This window comes from Triturus cristatus, chromosome 2_1, assembly GCF_964204655.1.
Source record: "Triturus cristatus chromosome 2_1, aTriCri1.1, whole genome shotgun sequence".
NCBI lineage: Eukaryota > Metazoa > Chordata > Amphibia > Caudata > Salamandridae > Triturus > Triturus cristatus.
The window spans coordinates 467,440,605-467,459,079 of NC_140581.1; the positions used below are offsets into that span (position 1 = coordinate 467,440,605).

The 18,475-nt window shown below is 45.8% G+C and overlaps 1 protein-coding gene across 1 annotated transcript in view; it reads right to left on the reverse strand.

Moving 5' to 3' along the window:
* LOC146865487 (uncharacterized) overlaps positions 1 to 16,008 on the reverse strand; it is an 82,095-nt gene extending 66,087 nt beyond the window's left edge. The window contains exons 1-2 of the mRNA XM_085640744.1: positions 15,953 to 16,008; positions 14,162 to 14,239 (exon numbers count right to left, since the gene is read on the reverse strand). Of these exons, the coding sequence (XP_085496870.1) occupies positions 14,162 to 14,239; positions 15,953 to 15,955 (81 nt within the window). The 5' untranslated portion in view covers positions 15,956 to 16,008. The remainder of the gene's footprint in view (positions 1 to 14,161; positions 14,240 to 15,952) is intronic.
* Positions 16,009 to 18,475: the final 2,467 nt, after the last annotated feature.

Consider the following 18,475-nt stretch of genomic DNA (forward strand, 5'->3'; position numbering starts at 1 on the left):
TATATGAAGTTGGCACAATTAACAACAACAAAGTACTGAATTTGAGAAGAAACACAAATTAATACCAAGTGCATGGGCACAAAGCTTTTGTTAGGAGCCCGCCCCGGCGCTACTGAATGCTGGGGTGATCGAATGTCAAGGCTGTCTAGTCTTTGTTCCAACCCACCCCGTTTCCTTCCACCATCCTACACTTCATGAGTGTTTATGTCACGCTTTCAGGTTCATTTCATCGCTGATCTCTACATGTGTCACTGTTTTCTTATATTTTTCATCCTTCGTCTCTTCACCTTTTCTCTTTCACTCTGTCTAACTCTGGGTTAAAATCTGATGATGGTAGATACATCATAGTCCCTAAAAATGAGGGCCGTTGTCCTAACACCTGCAACAACAGGCACAACTTAATCACTGCAACTACACTATGGGTCTGATTACGATGTTGGGCGGAACGTAACCGACCGACCGTCGGTTGCAGTCCGCCCGAGATCTCGCCCTGCAGTCCACAAGCTGCATTACGATGTGGCGGGCTGAGGCATCTGGATGAGTGACCATCTGCTACTGCATCGGAAAGAATCACAATCCCATAATGATGGCAAGCCAGCCTCGGCTCCTCAGTCGGGATTATCATGTCACTTACCAACAGCCTTTCCATGTCGACCTTTCCGACAGCCAGCATGTCGGCTCTCAGAAAGTGACATTGGAGGCCCCTAGCAGAGCCCCCATCCCTCCGTGGCCTCCGCTATGGGGCCTAGAGGGCACCCATGCCCCCCCCCCTAAATATCCCTGCACCGTCTGGCAGGCACCACATGGTGCAGGGATGTTTACAAACATCCATTTTTCAATGCCAGCTTGTACTGCAGGTCTTCTTCGCCCGCCGCACAGGCTGCCATTGAAAAATTGATGTTTCTGATCGCATCCGAATTGTTCAGTCGGAACGGCCGAACTATGGCCGGGCAGTCCCAAACCGCAACGGTTTGCACCCGCCCAACATCGTAATCAGGTCCTATGTCTGATTGCAATTTAGAAATATATTTTTATAGTGAGTCTCATCATATGAATGTTCTAAGCTCAGACATCAGAGAGTGAAGTGCTGTACAAGTCTTCTCCTTGTTTTGTCCACGACATGGTTCAATGGTTCTCCTTGGAGGGAAAGCCGAAATGATTGGCAATGTACCACTCTACATAGAAGCAGAGATGTGCTGTTCGAGTGGTTCTCATTGCCAGTAGACCCTGGAAATGTAGTTTCACGCCCCACTATGTAGTCACTCCGGAACATTGTTTAAATTACTATTTTCAGAGGGAGAGCTTGAATAACTGAATAATTGACCCATCTGAGTCGAAGCCAGGGCACATTGTTGAACAGCAGGGAGGTAGACAGAAAGATTGGTTACCTCACTGTCTTCCAAGAAAAAACATATAAAACTGATTAGATTTACTTCTGGGCAGAAGCAGTGGCTCACCTTGGAGAGAGAAACAATAATAAGCCACGGCAAAGCCAATTTTTCCCATCTATGACTTTGACCGTGACTTGTAGCCATGCTATACGGCAGCTTCATTGCTGTGCAGTATGGCTTAATTTAACAAAAAAATAGCGCTCTGGCACAGCCGCTGCTATTGGTGTTTTTTTTATTTAAAGCACATCAGTGTGACTGCATCATAGCACCATCCCCTCTCACTTGCACTCTTCCTACACCTCTCTCCTTCTGTCCCGGTCTCCTTTCTCTGTGTTGTCTTGTCCCCCAATGCACTCCCTCATTTGTTGAAAATAACAAACAAACATGGTAATGACTGGCGAAGAGGCAACACAAAGAGAGGGAGGGTGGTAGAGTATGATGCAGATGGTGGGAGAAGGCTGGCATGAGGAGATGGGGAGCACACGGACAGCGGACGGTGGGCGGGAAGAGCTGGGGTTAGCACACAAACAACAGAGGGTAGGCTGGAGATTCTGGGGTAAGCAGACAGGCAATGGAAATTAGGCGGGAGTTACTGGGCCAAGCACATAGACAATGGAGGGTGGGCAGGAGGGGTTGCGGCAAACACATGGATAACAAAGACTGGGTGAAAGGGGATGAGGAAGCACACAGACAATAGAGGGTGAGTGGGAGGAAAAGGGGGAAGCACACAGACAACGAAGTGGGGGTGGGAGGGTCTGGAAGAAGCACACAGATAAAAGAGGGGGTAGGAGGGACTGGGGAAAGCACACACACATCAGAGAGTGGACAGGCGGCATGTGGGGAGGAACACAAAGGAGAGAAATGCACTAAGACGACAGCTGGAAAACACATGCATTCTTGTAGAGTACATAAACAAAGAGGAAAAAAGTAGGCCTGAAAAAGTGAGCATTGGATGGACAAAGTGATGCGTCTATGCTCCTGGGTAGGGTCAAACAAAAGAAAAGGAAGGAAAGTCTATGGAATCCGATGAATAAGAAGTAAGAAAATGACAATGACAATGAGGCCAAACAATAGTAAGCAATGGATGCCATTAAAGCCCATTGTAAGTTAACAAAGGGTCTTATAAAAGATAGTGAGACCTAAAAAGAGCACTGATGATCCAGGAAAGAGCAGAGGAAGATTGTTCATGTGCAAATGTCTACTACAGCTCAATCCTTTCACTTATGCTACTGCTGCTGCTATCTTAGAGTCTGATTTCGAGCTTGACAGTCTGTGGATTGCCAAATCTGAGGTGGTGCAGCAGTGGCAGTGCGCACCGGCCGTCCGACCGCCGTATTACAAACCTCCACAGCCGTCAGGGATTCGCGCTCCCTGTCGCCGCAGTCTTGACATCGCAATGTGCTTGGCAGTGCTGCTGTGGCACTGCCAAGCATATTACGAGTTTCCTCACTGCGACCCGAACCAGGGTGGTGAGAACGCATTGAAAAGGGTGCCGATGAGGAAACAAACTGGGCCCTATAGGGCCCCCTCTTTCTTCAGGCCCATGGGATGCATGCAGGGGGGCACATGGTACACCACCTGTCTGCATGCACCCCCTTTCCTGCATGACTTTACAGTTTATGCTTGTGCAGGAACAGGCTTTGACGTCCCTATTCCTGTGCCTTTTTTAAAGGCACTACCGTGTGAATGCCAAAAGACCGCCCGTCAGGCTACAAGGAAACTCATAATCGGGCAGGCAGCCGGCAGCCCTGTTTGGTGTTGTGGGAACGGGGTGGTGGCATGGCAGCCCGCTCCTACACCGCCAAACTCGTAAACGGGCCCTTTGACTTTAACATCATCCCGAATCCCTGAAGAGAAGTCTTCATCCACAGAATTTGAGAAAGCTACTCTGTCCTGCTCCCTTGGGATGCACACACACTTGTCTTGCCACAATCCACTGGGATATAGTATGCATTAATTTTTCCGTAAATCGGCTTCTAAACATAACATGTCTGTATTAGGAGGAAATGCCAGCAGCAGTTCCCCTACCAGCTCGTGAGCCTCTGGCTACCCAGCTAGTTTATTATGCTGATTTTGGCTCATATTCAGCCCAAATATGTGAGTGATGCCTCCCTATATGACTGTCCGCAGATTAGATTTCCAAACTCATTTGAGCGTTCACTTGGTGCACCATCACCTGGCATGCAACACATGCAAGCCATTCTTTGTTGTACTGTAGTGAGGTTCTGGACTTTTAAGAGTCCAGAGGTGTCAGGGAAACAACACCCGAAGACCCCTGAGTTCCCCCTGTCCCGGTGCACAAACAAACAGAGACACGGGCTTCTCGATGGCGGCGTCAAAGACCAAGGTTTATTTACTGCAGGGATACAGAAATCATAGGAACCACACAGAGGCAGAATCTAGGAGACTGTTCAAATTGCATTAAGTGGTTCGCTTCTTAAATACAAGAAAAATGTCTCGGGGCAACATTACACAAATATTTCTCATGCCCAACCGGGTATCCCAAACAGACAATAAATAAATATCAAACAATGATTAGTTGTAGGTTTTCGGTATTCGATCAGGTCCTCTCGACAGTTTTTCATTCTTCGCCCGATCCTCCCCACCATAAAAATCGTAACCTCCCCATTGTAAAAGCCCAGAAGGAAAGGAGCAGTGCCAGGTGCAAAGGATTGAAATGTAGGATAAGAGGTGTTTATGGATCATAAACGGGCAGGGCAATCGTCTTCGGCCTTTCAGTCAGGACAACGGACACGAGAACCAGTATAGCAGGACTGGCCTCAGGCAAGGGAGGCAGCTTGATTCTGCCGAGTCATGCAGCGTCAGCCTTTCTCGGGCTCGAGCTTACGTGTCCTTAACAAGGTAATCTTGCCGGGGTCATCGTCCGTTCATTGACTATGTGAGGGCAAGAAACAAGATGGATGCCGTAACTAAAATGGATGCCGTGACTTTTAGAGAAAATGCCCTAGTTTCCAGTGAATTCGTGCTAGTTGCGCAGCGAAAACACTGTCACGTATACAATGGATCATTTGCGGTTCATTGGTACCAAAATCGTGTCAGTACTATGATACCGAATTCACGGGTTCGGATCGCTACAGAACCTCAGACCGTCCTTTTGCCCTTACATAGGCAATAACTCACTCTATATCAGAGTCCATTTCTATGTTCATTAGGTCACTGATATGTTGTTGTAGCATTACTTTATCTCGTGATGCATCTCCGAAAACAGGTGGTCTCCTTACACACGATGAAACACAAACGTTACATAAGGCAGGGCCACACTGAATAATGAGACAGCACGAGAATAAAAATACCAACGTAACACCAATGACCATTAGAACCTTCCACCCCCATGCAGATAACAGATTCCAGAACCATCCCATAAGTGACCAGTCACCTTGCTCTACATGAATGGAGTCGGAGATTTTGTGTAACTTAGAGATGGCCTTGTATACTGTTGGCGCATTATCTGGGATAAAAACGCAGCAACTTGATTGGATCATTTTGCATACCCCACCTCGATCTGCAAGTAACACATCAAGAACCATACGGTTCTGTAACGTCATGAGGCGATCCGCTTGAAGCTCAGCTGTCAGGTTACTAAGGGCACCTGTAGTTTCGATAATGGTGGATTCAACTACTCGTGTTAGTTGACGCAGGTTTCTACTGTTGACCATAGGCCCCCAGAACGGGAGGAAACCTTTGAAAAAGTCTCCTGCTTCTTGGCCAGCAGTATCCTCTTTATTGAATACACCTCTCACAACTCTCGTTTTGTGATAATCCGGTGCAGCAGTGTATGTCGGAGGTAACAGTTGAGCGATATAACATGAGCCTGAGAAGTCAGCGGGCAGCCATATATATGCTCTGTCTTGACAAACAAAATAGGTACCCTTAGCGGCTAAGAATGCAGGGGAAGATTGTGACGGGAACACGTACGTTTCAATACAGTCACTCTTCCCTAGTCGAGCTTTCGGATTCCTCCCATTTCCTTGCAAACAGACCTGACCTTGGTGGGGTACGACCCAGATCGGAGTTGAGCTCTTACGTTTGTTCTCACCCAGAGTGATGCCATATTCTGTAATGTTCCACCCCATGTAAACTCGCAACTCATCCTTGGGAATGTACGGAGTATTAGTGACATCTCTCACTATATCAGTGATTCCTTTTACCAAGGCTCTATTAGCAGAGTTATACCGGGTGGAACGCGGAGGTCGTGGAGGGTAGGTCTCTAGAGCATAGGCGAACATGGTCTGAAATGCCCAGAATGATCCATTATAACTGAAAGGCAGCACCAAATAAGGGATGCCCTTGTCCATGGTATGTGGTATCAGGCCACATACCCAGCAGTTTGTTGTGTTAACCACTAGTTGATGTTGGTGCAAGAGCTGAATGAAAGTGTTATTTATAAACTCGTGAGCGTCGAGCTTGCTCATGAGCAGGAAAAGGGTGGAAAGAGTGAATAGTACCAATAGTTGGGGAAACAGAAATATGGGGAGATACTGTAGATATAACAGGTGCAAAGATCAATTGAATACCAAAAATAATTCCGCCTACTAGAGTTATAAAAACAATCAGAAGTGTCAGAGCACATTGCATTAGGAAACATTTACTGTACAATATGTCATATAATTTTGTCTTGTGCACATTTATGACTTTAACCCGTCGTAATTCAGGAAGCTCCATCTTCTACAACCGTTCGCAACGGATGGTTTGTACCTGTTAGAAACTTACCTCTGTCTATCCTGGGAGTTCCCAAGACAAACAGAAGAAACCGACCTAATGTCTGATTCCCTGTAAATTAAAACAAGGCACACGTTACGACCCTACGGTAACCCAGACGGCAAGGCAAGAGGATAGCAAAAATAAAAGCAAACTTCCTGACTGTACGGGATGCAATGCGATCAAAACAGTTTTACAGTTATCAAACGGAAATGTAATAATGCAATGTCATCAGTTCATCACATGAGAACGTAGATTATATCTGTATTTTCCAGGTCTTGTTTGGTCTTGAAATAGCTGGTCCACAGGTGTAGAAATGTTCGACTCCACAGGTGACAAGTGTTCACTTTGTGCAATACTTGGTTCAGGATTCAAAGGAACGGTTTCTGCTGAGGTGTCAAAGTGCTGCGTTTCAGTTCGTGGATGGTCCGTTAGGTACTCTGCATCTCTGAAAGGGATGTGCCTAGGAACAGGTTCTGTCTCGGATACACCAATTCCCTGTCTAACCCAGTTGTCATAGGGAAGTGGAAGAGGGACACGCTTTGTGTGGCTGGCATGCACCCAATTTTTCCTGCCAGCCAGGCGTACTGCAGTTCTGGTTACAAGGAGGACCTGGAACGGGCCTACGAATCTTGGCTGAAGGTTTCGGGTGCGTTCAAAGTTCCGCACCACTACCTGGTCACCGGGTTTCAACGTATGGCCTGGACTCTCCGGCAGTTTAGGCAAAGATTCGAATACCTGTTGATGAATAAGGCTCAGTTTAGCAGTCAGATCATGAAGGTAATCAATCAACATTGGGTATTCTATTTGTTTAAATTCCTTTGGCCTAGGGACTCCCCAAACATTAGCAGGGCGGCCGAACACAATCTCATATGGGCTAAGCCCTACTCGAGAGTGTACAGTCGCTCTGGTGGACAGTAAAGCTAGAGGCAGTGCGTCTGGCCAAGAGAGACCAGTGGAAGCTTGAATTTTCGCAAGTTTCAGCTTCAGGGTGCCATTGTACCCTTCCACCAAACCTGCTGACTGTGGATGATTCGCACTGTGGAATTTTTGTACAATTCCTAGACCTGCACACACACTCTTCATAACTTTCCCTACAAACTCACTTCCGTTGTCTGACCAAACGATCCGTGGCATACCATACCTAGGGAAGTATTCTTTGAGGAGGATTTTGGCAGTGGACATGGCAGTGTTATCCTTTAATGGGTATGCCTCAATCCATCTTGAAAAGGCACATACTACCACTAGGACATACTTAAGATTGTTACACCTGTCCATGTGGATATAGTCCAATTGAATCACTTCAAAGGGACAAGAAGGGGGAGCAAAATGACCAGTTGGGGTTGGGGTTCCCTTGCCAGGATTATGCATCAGGCATACCATGCAGTTTTTCACCACTCTTTCCGCACACTTAGTAATTCCATCGTTCTTCCATACTGGAGCTAACATTTTACAGATCCCTTTCGAACTGATGTGCGCTGTTCCATGCGCCATCGTGACTACCGCAAGTACATACGCGTCAGGTAACATCCAACGTTGCTGCTCAGACAGATCAATCCAACATCCACTCGAATCTATTTTACCCGTTTTCTCCTTCCATTCATTCTTCTCATTTTCAGTTGCCTCATTTTGGATTGCTTTCACACTGTCAATCGTATTCTCACACATTCCTGATTCAGCAATCCATCTTGCAGACGTTGCAACGTACATTCGGCTCATCATGTTCTTGGCCGTTTCTTTAGCGACCTCATCAGCAAACGCATTCCCTCGGCCAACATCATCCGTAATCTTTCGATGTGCACTGCACTTCACAATCGCAACTTCATTCGGTAGAGTCAGGGATTCTAATAGATCGCTGACTAGCTGTCCATGTTGGATCTTAGTTCCATGGGACGTGAGAAAACCTCTTTCTTTCCAGAGACGTCCAAAACTATGTGCAACGCCGAAGGCGTACTGGCTGTCAGTAAACACATTCACTCTCTTTCCCTCAGCTAAAACACATGCTCTTGTCAATGCAATTAATTCTGCTGCTTGGGCAGAATTCTGACTCACTCTTGCAGCCTCAACAATCGTACTCAAAGTCGTAACTGCATACGCGGCCGTCACATCACCATTCTGGAGTTTGAAGCAGGACCCATCGACATATAACGTGCCGTCTGGGTCTGATAACGGAGTATCTTTCAAATCAATTCTACCTTTTGTCTCTTCCTCAGTTCTGAAACAACAATCATGGAGCTCTGAATCACTCGACTCCTGAGCAATCGGCAACAGTGTTGCTGGATTCAATATGTTGCATCGCTTGATCTGAATGTGACTTGCCAAAAGCGTCAGCTCGTAGCCTGATAATCTAGCACTGGTGAGGTGCTGAGTCTTCGTTCGATTCATGAGTGTATCCACAGCATGTGGAACCATGACTACTAGCATGTTGTTCATGACTAGTCCAGCAGACTGTCGAATAGACACTGCGGCTGCTGCTGTGGCTCTCAAACAACTTGGCAATGCTCTGGCTACCGGATCTAACGTGGATGAAAAATATGCACAAGGCCGGTGTTTGTCGCCAAATTGTTGCGTTAATACACTCAATGCACAACCTTCTCTTTCATGGACATATAGTGTAAACGGCTTACTGTAGTCAGGAGTACCCAACACAGGAGCTGAACACAGCGCATCACGTAAGTCAGAGAAGCTCTGTTGACATTCATCAGACCATGGCAAAGGGCTCGGAACACCTTTTCCAGTCAGGGCTACCAACGGTTTTGCCATGAGAGAAAAATTTGGGATCCATTGCCTACAGTATGACGTAATACCCAAAAACGCACGCACTTCTCTTTGTGTGCTTGGTACAGTCATCTGTGAAATTGCTTTGATTCTCTTTGGGGTCAACCTTCTTCCCTCCTTTGACAAAAGATGACCTAAATAGGTCACTTCTTGGCAACAATATTGTAGTTTAGAAGGTGACACCTTGTGATGTAAGTCTGACAAATGACGCAATAAAGAAATTGTAGCTGCTTTGCCAGTTTCCTTGTCATCAGCGGCTAGTAAAAGATCGTCTACATATTGGATCAGAGCAACACCATGAGGAAGTACAAGAGCGTCTAATTGACTTTTTAATGCTTGGCTATAAATTGAAGGGCTCTCACAATAACCTTGTGGAGCGCGTTTGAATCTGAAACTGCGTCCTCCTAATGAGAAACCAAAAATGTCTCTACTTTCTTCTGCTATCGGAATGCTGAAAAATGCATTTTTCAAGTCGATCACCGTGAACCATGATGCCGATGCAGGAATCAACGTCAGTAATGCAGTGATATCTGGTACCACTGGAAACTGTGGAATCACAATTTTGTTAACCTCTCTGAGGTCAATCACAAATCTGTAGATTGGAGGTTTGGAAGGATCAGTGCGTTTCAAAATCGGCAGGACAGGACTATTGCAGACATTTCCTCTCGTTTCTTCTATCACATCCTTTTGTATCAAGTCCTTTACAATCAGTAAAAGTGCTTGTTCACCTTCATTTGAAATCCGATACTGTGGGATTCGTGGAAATTTAACATTCGCTTTTAGACTTACCACGTAAGGGGGAATTTCCAAGAGGCCTACATCGTTAGGACCAGTTGCCCAAAGAGTATCAGGGAGAGAACGCAGCTCCGGTGGGAGCTTGTCCATCGACATGTACATCGGGGAGATGACTCCTTTACCTAATGTGAACTGTACTCCCGAAGGAGAACAGTACAACGTCGCATGCAGGCATTTCAACAGGTCTAAACCAAGCAGATTCTCATTACAACCGGTTGTTAAAATGAGGGGTGCTTCTAGCTCGCATGGCCCAACAGAGATAGATAAAGGACTAGACACAGGATTGTGAACAGGGGCGCCTGAGAAACCTACTGAAGTGTTCGTTAAGCCGGACAAAGGTGCGCCAGGGAGTTTCGCACGCATGATTGAACTTTTTGCCGCACCAGTATCCAACAGAAACGGTTCGACCACGCCTGAGGTAACTACTGTGACATAAGGTCCACTCTGATCAACTGGAACTGATACTACTCCCTCTCTTTGCCTGCGGCTGTCCTATTGTTCGTTTCTTTGAATCTCTTCATTATGATCATAGTAATCTTCAACATGATACTGTGGAGATCTACCTGGTTGCGTAGGTTGTACATTTCGCTGGTCGAAATAATTCGATTGGCGATCAGCCTGTGGTGTCATCGTACCACGCCCTCTACCTCTAGGAGCTTGCATAAATCCAACATTACCTCTCTGAGCTGGGACACCACTAGTTTGTGGGTGTAGTACTGGACACTCATTCTTATAATGACCCTCCTTTTTACAATAGGCACACTGATTCCATGCTAACTGTTGTCGGGGAAAACTATAATTAAATCTCTGGGCCGTTCCTTGCTGGAATTGTGGCTGCTGCTGAAACTGGGGTCGCTGCTGTGAGTCTGACTGATTCGAACGAGGCGGATATGCCTGTTGCAAAAGAACTTTGGTTTTTAAATCTTTCGTTTTCTTTTCTGACTTTTCCTTCTCTTCTTTCTCTCTATTCTCGTAATACTGAGCAGTTGCAAGTATCTGTGCTGTCGTCGACACTGCCCATGCACTTTCAGAATCCTTTAACTTGTTACTAAGCTCAGGTAGTAAATTAAACACAAACTTATCAACAAACAACCTCTGACCTCCCTCGGTACTCATATCTTGCCCACTGTGATCTACGAAGGTCTCTTCAAATCTAGTGAAGAAGTCAGAGACGCTTTCGTCCTTCTTTTGCTTGCATGCTGATAGTTTATCCCAATTTACTCGTAACGCTGGCATCAGCGTTTTCATCAGGTTAATTATTCTGCCAGGTAAGTCAGCAATCAGAGGTTCGGGTTTAGCTCCGCCAACCTGCTGTGCGTCTGCCGCTACGATAGCTGGCCAATCACCTCCTAAGGCGACTGGGTGGTTCTCTTGCCGAATCTTGGCCCATATAGGCTGTGGCACTACATTACCAAACAGCATTTCAATGTCTGCCAAATTCATGATACACGCTTGGACTGTCTGCGTTAATTCTTTGTAATAACCAGCAGGATTCTTACGAGGATCTGGCAATGCTTGTTTTACCGCTAGTACTTCAGCCCGTTTCCAAGGAATGTGTATCCACACTCTCTGGAATTGTGCTGGAGCAGCTACAATATTATTAGCCCCATCAGCAGCAACTGCTTCGCGCCATATGGGCGGAACTTCCCTCATCGGATACTGACCTCGTCTTTTTCTAGTTACCGGTGTACCATCAGGGTCTCTTGCCGCCCTAAAAGGGGACTCATCCCTATAAGCTAGAATCAATTCTATCGCTCTCCCTACTTCTGAACCTATCACCATTCCTGCGGCGAATTTCTGCTGAATATTTATTAAATCAGAAGGGACGGAATCTAAGTCATCATCTTCCCATTCCTCACGCACAAGAGAACACATCACGTCAAAAACATAACGTTGAGTTGGTTCATTCCACTGCATAAATGTGTCTAATACTCTTCGTGCATCATACTTCACAGCTTTCGACATCCACCTAAGAGCTGTCGAATCTAACGTCTCTCGTTCCTCGGGACCAGGAAGCTGGCTACGTCTCTGTATAGAGTCAGAAACGGGGGTCCCAATTAAGGACCTGTAAAGAGGGGTTAATATATTAGTTACAGAGTCGGTTATTTTCCGACGAACGGAAAGCGGAGTCAGAATGACAGGGCTTGGGGACAGGGCAGCTGAAGCAGATGAAGTAGTAAGGGTAGGAGTAGTAGGTAAAGCAGTTTGCGAAACGATAGGCAAAGGCGGAATAGGCGACCCAGGAAGAGGGGGTGCCGTAGGATCATTGACCACGGGAAAGACAGGAGCTGGATTCAAAGGGGGTGGAGCACCTATCCCAGGCTGACCAACAGCTGGCTGTACAACAGGTAGTAACTGTGGTACTGTAATACCCTGTGCATACGGTGGAGGTGAACTCAACAGGTAAGACAACAGGGGATCCTTTTCAGGGTCCTCTATCGGCTTAGCAGGACAAGATGGCAAGACAGGGTAGCATTTATCGATCACCAAATTATGTTTTCTACTCGCCATCTCCATTGCTTTCTCGGTCTCGTTGACATGCAGCTGCCTAGCAGACTCCATTAAAGTCAACCCTTTCTCTTTCTGTTCTTTCTTTGTTTTCCTAATTTCTCTCTGTTTGGCTTCTTTGCGCCATACGCGAAAAGAATCAAACATCGCCGGCCGGGCTTTTCTCTTAAACAACTTCATTTCTAAATTATCTAGAATTTCCGTTTCGAAACTACCATGCGGTGGCCAACTAAGGACACCATCTTTCTTGGTATAACGGACCCATACTTCATTATACGTAATAGGACCCACACCATGTTTACAATAGAGCTCATATGTAGGAGTCCCAATCGGAGGAACCAAACACGAGTCCTCCAACCGTGAATCCCCGTTGCAACGTAACCAGGACAAAAACCAATTGTTACCCTTAGTCATGACTACAAAGACAAATTCCAACCAAAATGCGCAGAGAACTTAGGCCTACCAAAATGAACCAATACCGAATACCAAGATTATCTTAACAAGAGCAACCAATGATAATCTACAAATCCAAAACAAACGTATCCAAATAACCAGACTGAGCACAACCCAATTAATACTTAACTGAAATGTGGAAGACGTCACCAAGGAGAACCCGTCTGCGTCTCGCCGTACTAAGGTCTGCACCTCGGGTCCAAGACAGGGCGACAGTCAAGGCAGCGGTCCTCTGTAGCCGTCTGGGAACGGGAACCCTCGTGGAAGAGATCGTCGGGCCACTTTTACGACATGCAGGGATCGATGAAGCGGGGTACCTCCCTCCGGAATCTTCACACGAAACTTCTCGAACTTTTCAGGCTTTGGACCGGTACCGGATGACGTCGCCCCACGTTGGTCGCCAATTTGAGGTTCTGGACTTTTAAGAGTCCAGAAGTGTCAGGGAAACAACACCCGAAGACCCCTGAGTTCCCCCTGTCCCGGTGCACAAACAAACAGAGACACGGGCTTCTCGATGGCGGCGTCAAAGACCAAGGTTTATTTACTGCAGGGATACAGAAATCATAGGAACCACACAGAGGCAGAATCTAGGAGACTGTTCAAATTGCATTAAGTGGGTCGCTTCTTAAATACAAGAAAAATGTCTCGGGGCAACATTACACAAATATTTCTCATGCCCAACCCGGTATCCCAAACAGACAATAAATAAATATCAAACAATGATTAGTTGTAGGTTTTCGGTATTCGATCAGGTCCTCTCGACAGTTTTTCATTCTTCGCCCGATCCTCCCCACCATAAAAATCGTAACCTCCCCATTGTAAAAGCCCAGAAGGAAAGGAGCAGTGCCAGGTGCAAAGGATTGAAATGTAGGATAAGAGGTGTTTATGGATCATAAACGGGCAGGGCAATCGTCTTCGGCCTTTCAGTCAGGACAACGGACACGAGAACCAGTATAGCAGGACTGGCCTCAGGCAAGGGAGGCAGCTTGATTCTGCCGAGTCATGCAGCGTCAGCCTTTCTCGGGCTCGAGCTTACGTGTCCTTAACAAGGTGATCTTGCCGGGGTCATCGTCCGTTCATTGACTATGTGAGGGCAAGAAACAAGATGGATGCCGTAACTAAAATGGATGCCGTGACTTTTAGAGAAAATGCCCTAGTTTCCAGTGAATTCGTGCTAGTTGCGCAGCGAAAACACTGTCACGTATACAATGGATCATTTGCGGTTCATTGGTACCAAAATCGTGTCAGTACTATGATACCGAATTCACGGGTTCGGATCGCTACAGAACCTCAGTAGGATTGTGATCTTCATGGTCTGCAGTAAGGACTGGTGCAGCAACTACTGATTCTGGCATTACTGGTATGAACTGATTGCCTGTTCTGGCAGCCGCTTTTGCTTTCTAAGGAGGGTTCTGAAATACAGCATACACACTATTGGTTTATGGAAATTGCATCGGGCAGGCAAACACATTCAATTTATGTGCGAGTCTAGGAATCAATTTGTGAACTTTGCTTACCCAAGTGTTCTTGCTTTGGGTCAATATGGTTGGATTCTGCACCACGTGATGATGTAGAGCATGGCTTTCCTTCTGGTTCTAGGAGAAGGGGCATAGGACAAGATCAAGGTCTTCATCAACATTAGAATCAAGATAATGAGGAATGTCCAGTTTTTATTGTCATCTGCCCATCATTCATCACTGTTTGTTGAAATTGCTCCTGTTGGAAAATGTGCAATCCCCCACGCAGCACTACAATCAGTGGCCCTATGGTCCTGGCATACGATGTCATGATCGGCTTTTGCACCACTCATCCTTGGTTCCTAGAAACTCCCATAACCCAGTCCAGGTGGTGGAAATAAAGTCTAAGGTGTAATTTGGGTATGTTTAACATTAAACAATGCAATCTCTCTTTGACTCTGTAAATATGATGTACTTGCCATGGTGGTGCTGTTGCAGCTGGCTTCGCACACCAAAGTTAGTCAATGCATAAAAGAAGCCATTTGTGAGGGTAAAAATCCGCACTGTTTGATAGAATCTGGGATGGGGGGGGGGCAAATGGGATTTTCTCATTGAGAAATGTTGTAGTATGATGGCATTTCAACTTGTGCTGAATTGAGAGCGATCTAGGCAGGCCAATCTGCAAATGTTAGTCAAATGGCACAAATATTTGTCGATATTTATTTAGATAGCTGCCCTTGCCGAAAATGCTTGTAGAGTCACTTCTGTCTAAAGGCGGAGTGAATATGTTTGTGATGGAGAAAAAACACACTCAACACTAATGGAGTGTGGAGATAAGATTTTCTCAACAAGAAGATATTTTTCAAGTTGAAGTAGTGTCTGAAAACCTAAACCTGCACATTGCCAACTAACACTTTGCTTCAGGCAATTCTGTACACCATCCCTCGCATGTGTGCGATTGTCTTGAAATGTTATAGATAAGCATTGGCCATGCCAATAGGTGTGGCTTTAAAGGAATGTTGAATGTATGGTAGTGTGAAGCATTACACGTAAATAGCATGGGAACAGATATGTATTTGTGGGGAAGGAAAAAACTGTAAAATAATATTGATATGGGTAAAAAGATTAGGGAGCAGTTGCACAGTCAACCCAAACCTAAAAATGCATATAGATTAACGACTGCCCTCCTCCCATCTGCACTGCTGCCAGAGAAAAACAAGTCATATAAGAAACTTCACTTGCATTACAATGTCATGTGTGTTCCCCTGAAAATTCAAGCTCAGCCAGCTGTATAAATAAACTAAATGATCACAGCTGAGAGTAGGACAAGCACTTTTTTTCAGAAGCATACAACTTCTGCCTAATCAAAACATGTTCTCCTGACTCCCAACATGTGGTTGGAGCCAAAGCCCCTCTCTAGGGATGCTCACATAACTGTCTGGCTAAAGCTGTCTTGTCAAGCCAGACCATAAACATGGCTGTAGGCATCGTTTTTTCATGAGAAGCTTTCTGGCATGTACGGTATGTCATATTATAGTTACGCGTGAGGCATTTTAGCATTGTGAGCATTTTTGAAGCTGCACCATGTAGCGTAAATAAATAAAAGTAGATATATGGATGTGTAAGTCGTTTCCCTTCCCGGTCCGGTTTAATAAATCCGCCAGCACTATTCCATCGCCACCAAAGCTTCTCCGCCGGTTCGACTAAGAATTAAACTTTGAAAATGTAACGTGAATCCTGCGAAGACGTAGATAGCAGCTCCAGGATCTACATTAAGCCGACAAATCAACGCCTAATCTTCTTTAAAGCTTTATTTTTACTCTTTGATGTAAAATCCAGCCGTATACGTACCATTCCGGCTTCCGTTTTAACAGAGGGATACAAAATGGCAGCAGGTTGCCCCCAGCTGTGACTAACCATGTTTACCGACAGCGAGCTGTCGGACTTCCAGACTCCGAGGGGCGCCTCTGGCGCGGCCCTGCGGCTCACCAGGCGACTCCCTCCCAGCAGCCTATTGGATTTTTTCATCGACGTCAAAACGAATCCTTTTGCCAGCTTCAAAGCAGCAGGGTTCCTTTGGTCCGCTCGCTGTAATTCCTCACCCTAACCGAGCAGGCATCTCTCGCCTGTCAAAATGTATTTTCTGCACAGATAGCTGCATCAAGCAAGAATTGTCGATGGCAACACATTTTACTAGGGGATTAGTTTGCTAAACTATACCCTGCGTAGAGCACAGATAAAACATATTACATGCTTGCCTCACATGTACGGGTTGGAAGTAGCCCGCAGGCAGGCATTGTAAAACTCAGAGCCCTGGTGAGCTAATGTGACAATACGGAACTCTTCTCTGTTCTTTCCACCAGAAATGGCAGCTTTTCTATGGAAAAACGGTGTTGTGTCAAACTGGCATTATGGGTGGTCCCCTTTCATCGTGATTGGCAAGGAGGTGCACCAATGGTTTGCTACTGCGAAACATTGAGCTCTATGTCTGTATTTACAGCTGTGTTCAAGAAATGACAGAATGTATTTTGCCTCTTGCATATTAAAGAAGCAGGATTTCTCCATATGTATGCAAATGCTCCATTTGGGTAGTGCTAGACTGATGCAGTGAAAGATTTGGCTGGGTTGCAGTTCAGAAGCTGTGCAATAAGTGCTGCAAAGGAGCCCGGTCAATAATGTATGAGGCTGTAAATTGCCACGGTTTGTAAGATGTGGACAAAAATCGAAACATACAATCCAGGTCAAGTTCTTGCGCCTCCTTTGGAGATTCCCTTGCAACGTAAATACACAATCTTGTCCTCTCCCATTTATTTAAGCTCTTTTGGTCCATTGAGTCCTTATGACAGCCTCTCGTCATTGCTTTTTAACTCTGTCAAGGGAACTACCACATTAAGCATAGTTTGGCATCCCAAAAAGAGTTTTAATTTTTATTTTTTTCACTATAATTTCTGCACCCACGCCACCCTACACATTCCAAGTCCTCACTCACACATACATGCATCATTAAGGCTAAAAAAAAAAGATCACCGATAAAGAGACCCTTCGTGGAGCCCTAAGGGCATTGCAGCACCGGCACTACGAGGACCATAGGATGAAACATGACATCCTTTTGAATGTATGAGGACATAAAGGAATAATTAGGATCCCCAAGGATTCTCCAACCACTTCCTCTTTCCTCTTTTCCACATCAGAAACAGTCCCTTATTGTATTAGTAATTAAGTACTTCGGAGCATGGGTACTGCACCTTCATCAGCTCCTAGTACTCCCCTTCTTTTGTAGATATCAGAATATCATTGTCAGGCTACTGTCTGACACAAGTATGGTGTTCTAAATATCATCTACAAAAATATCGCCCAGTTTGAAATAATAACTGAAAATCTATGCTACTCGGTAGTTACAGGTAGGTTTGCTTTTCCATAGAAAGAGTATTTTTTTGGTTTGGTGTGCTAATAACTTTGGCCCTGTTTGACTAATCTTCACAAAACCCTCCCAAAAAAAGTTCCTCCACCTCAGCTCCTTCCTGTAAAGTTTTGAGGTAATCCGTCAAGTTGGGGGCAAGACAAAAGGGGGCACCCAAAGGCAAAATCCCCACACAATTTCCATAGATTCTTTTAGACAAGGTCACAGCATGAACTGCTGAACGGAATTACACCGCATTTGGCAGGAAGCTAGATCTTGGTCTGCAGATTGTGCTGCAGATTGTGCTTTTTGGTGTAAATCCATTCAGAAGTTTTTGAGAAATTAAGGGACAAAAATATTTGTATATCTGGGTGGTTGTGTCTGCAGTAGTCTCAGGAGACTCTCGCAAGAGTGCCATTTTAAAAATAGACTGTTCTGATTGGCAAAGAGAGCTTTATTTCACTTGAGCCATCTCGATCCTGCCGGAGTCAAACTCCTGTGGGAGTGAGTGCTCTGATTGGCTGCCAGGAACATGAGAAAAATGTTGCGGTCATCCATTACAGGGCGCGGGGATTTAGTCACCTGTCCTGAAGTATAAAATTAAATAATGTAAAGGGGCAGGGTAGGGATACCCTGCTCTATAGGCCCCATGGGGGAACCCAGATAGAGCCCCCTGTGGCCAAAAAGAAGAAAAAAATGCTGCGATCCTGCAAGATTCCCAGGTTAGGAAAAAAAATGGCACCTGGCTTCATTTAATACTGTTATGCCCCGGGGTTGTGTTGATAAAGGTGAGTGGGGCAGCTTGGTCCCCTTCCTGAACCTCCAGAGTCCCTAGGTACCCCACCCCACGGGGCCCACATTCCTTTATGTGGGGAGGGGGACTATGTGGCCACCCTCTCCGAGCCTCTTGAGGATCCGGTGAGCCCTCCCCAGGGCCAAAATTTCCTTTATGTGGGGAGGGGGACTGTGCAGCC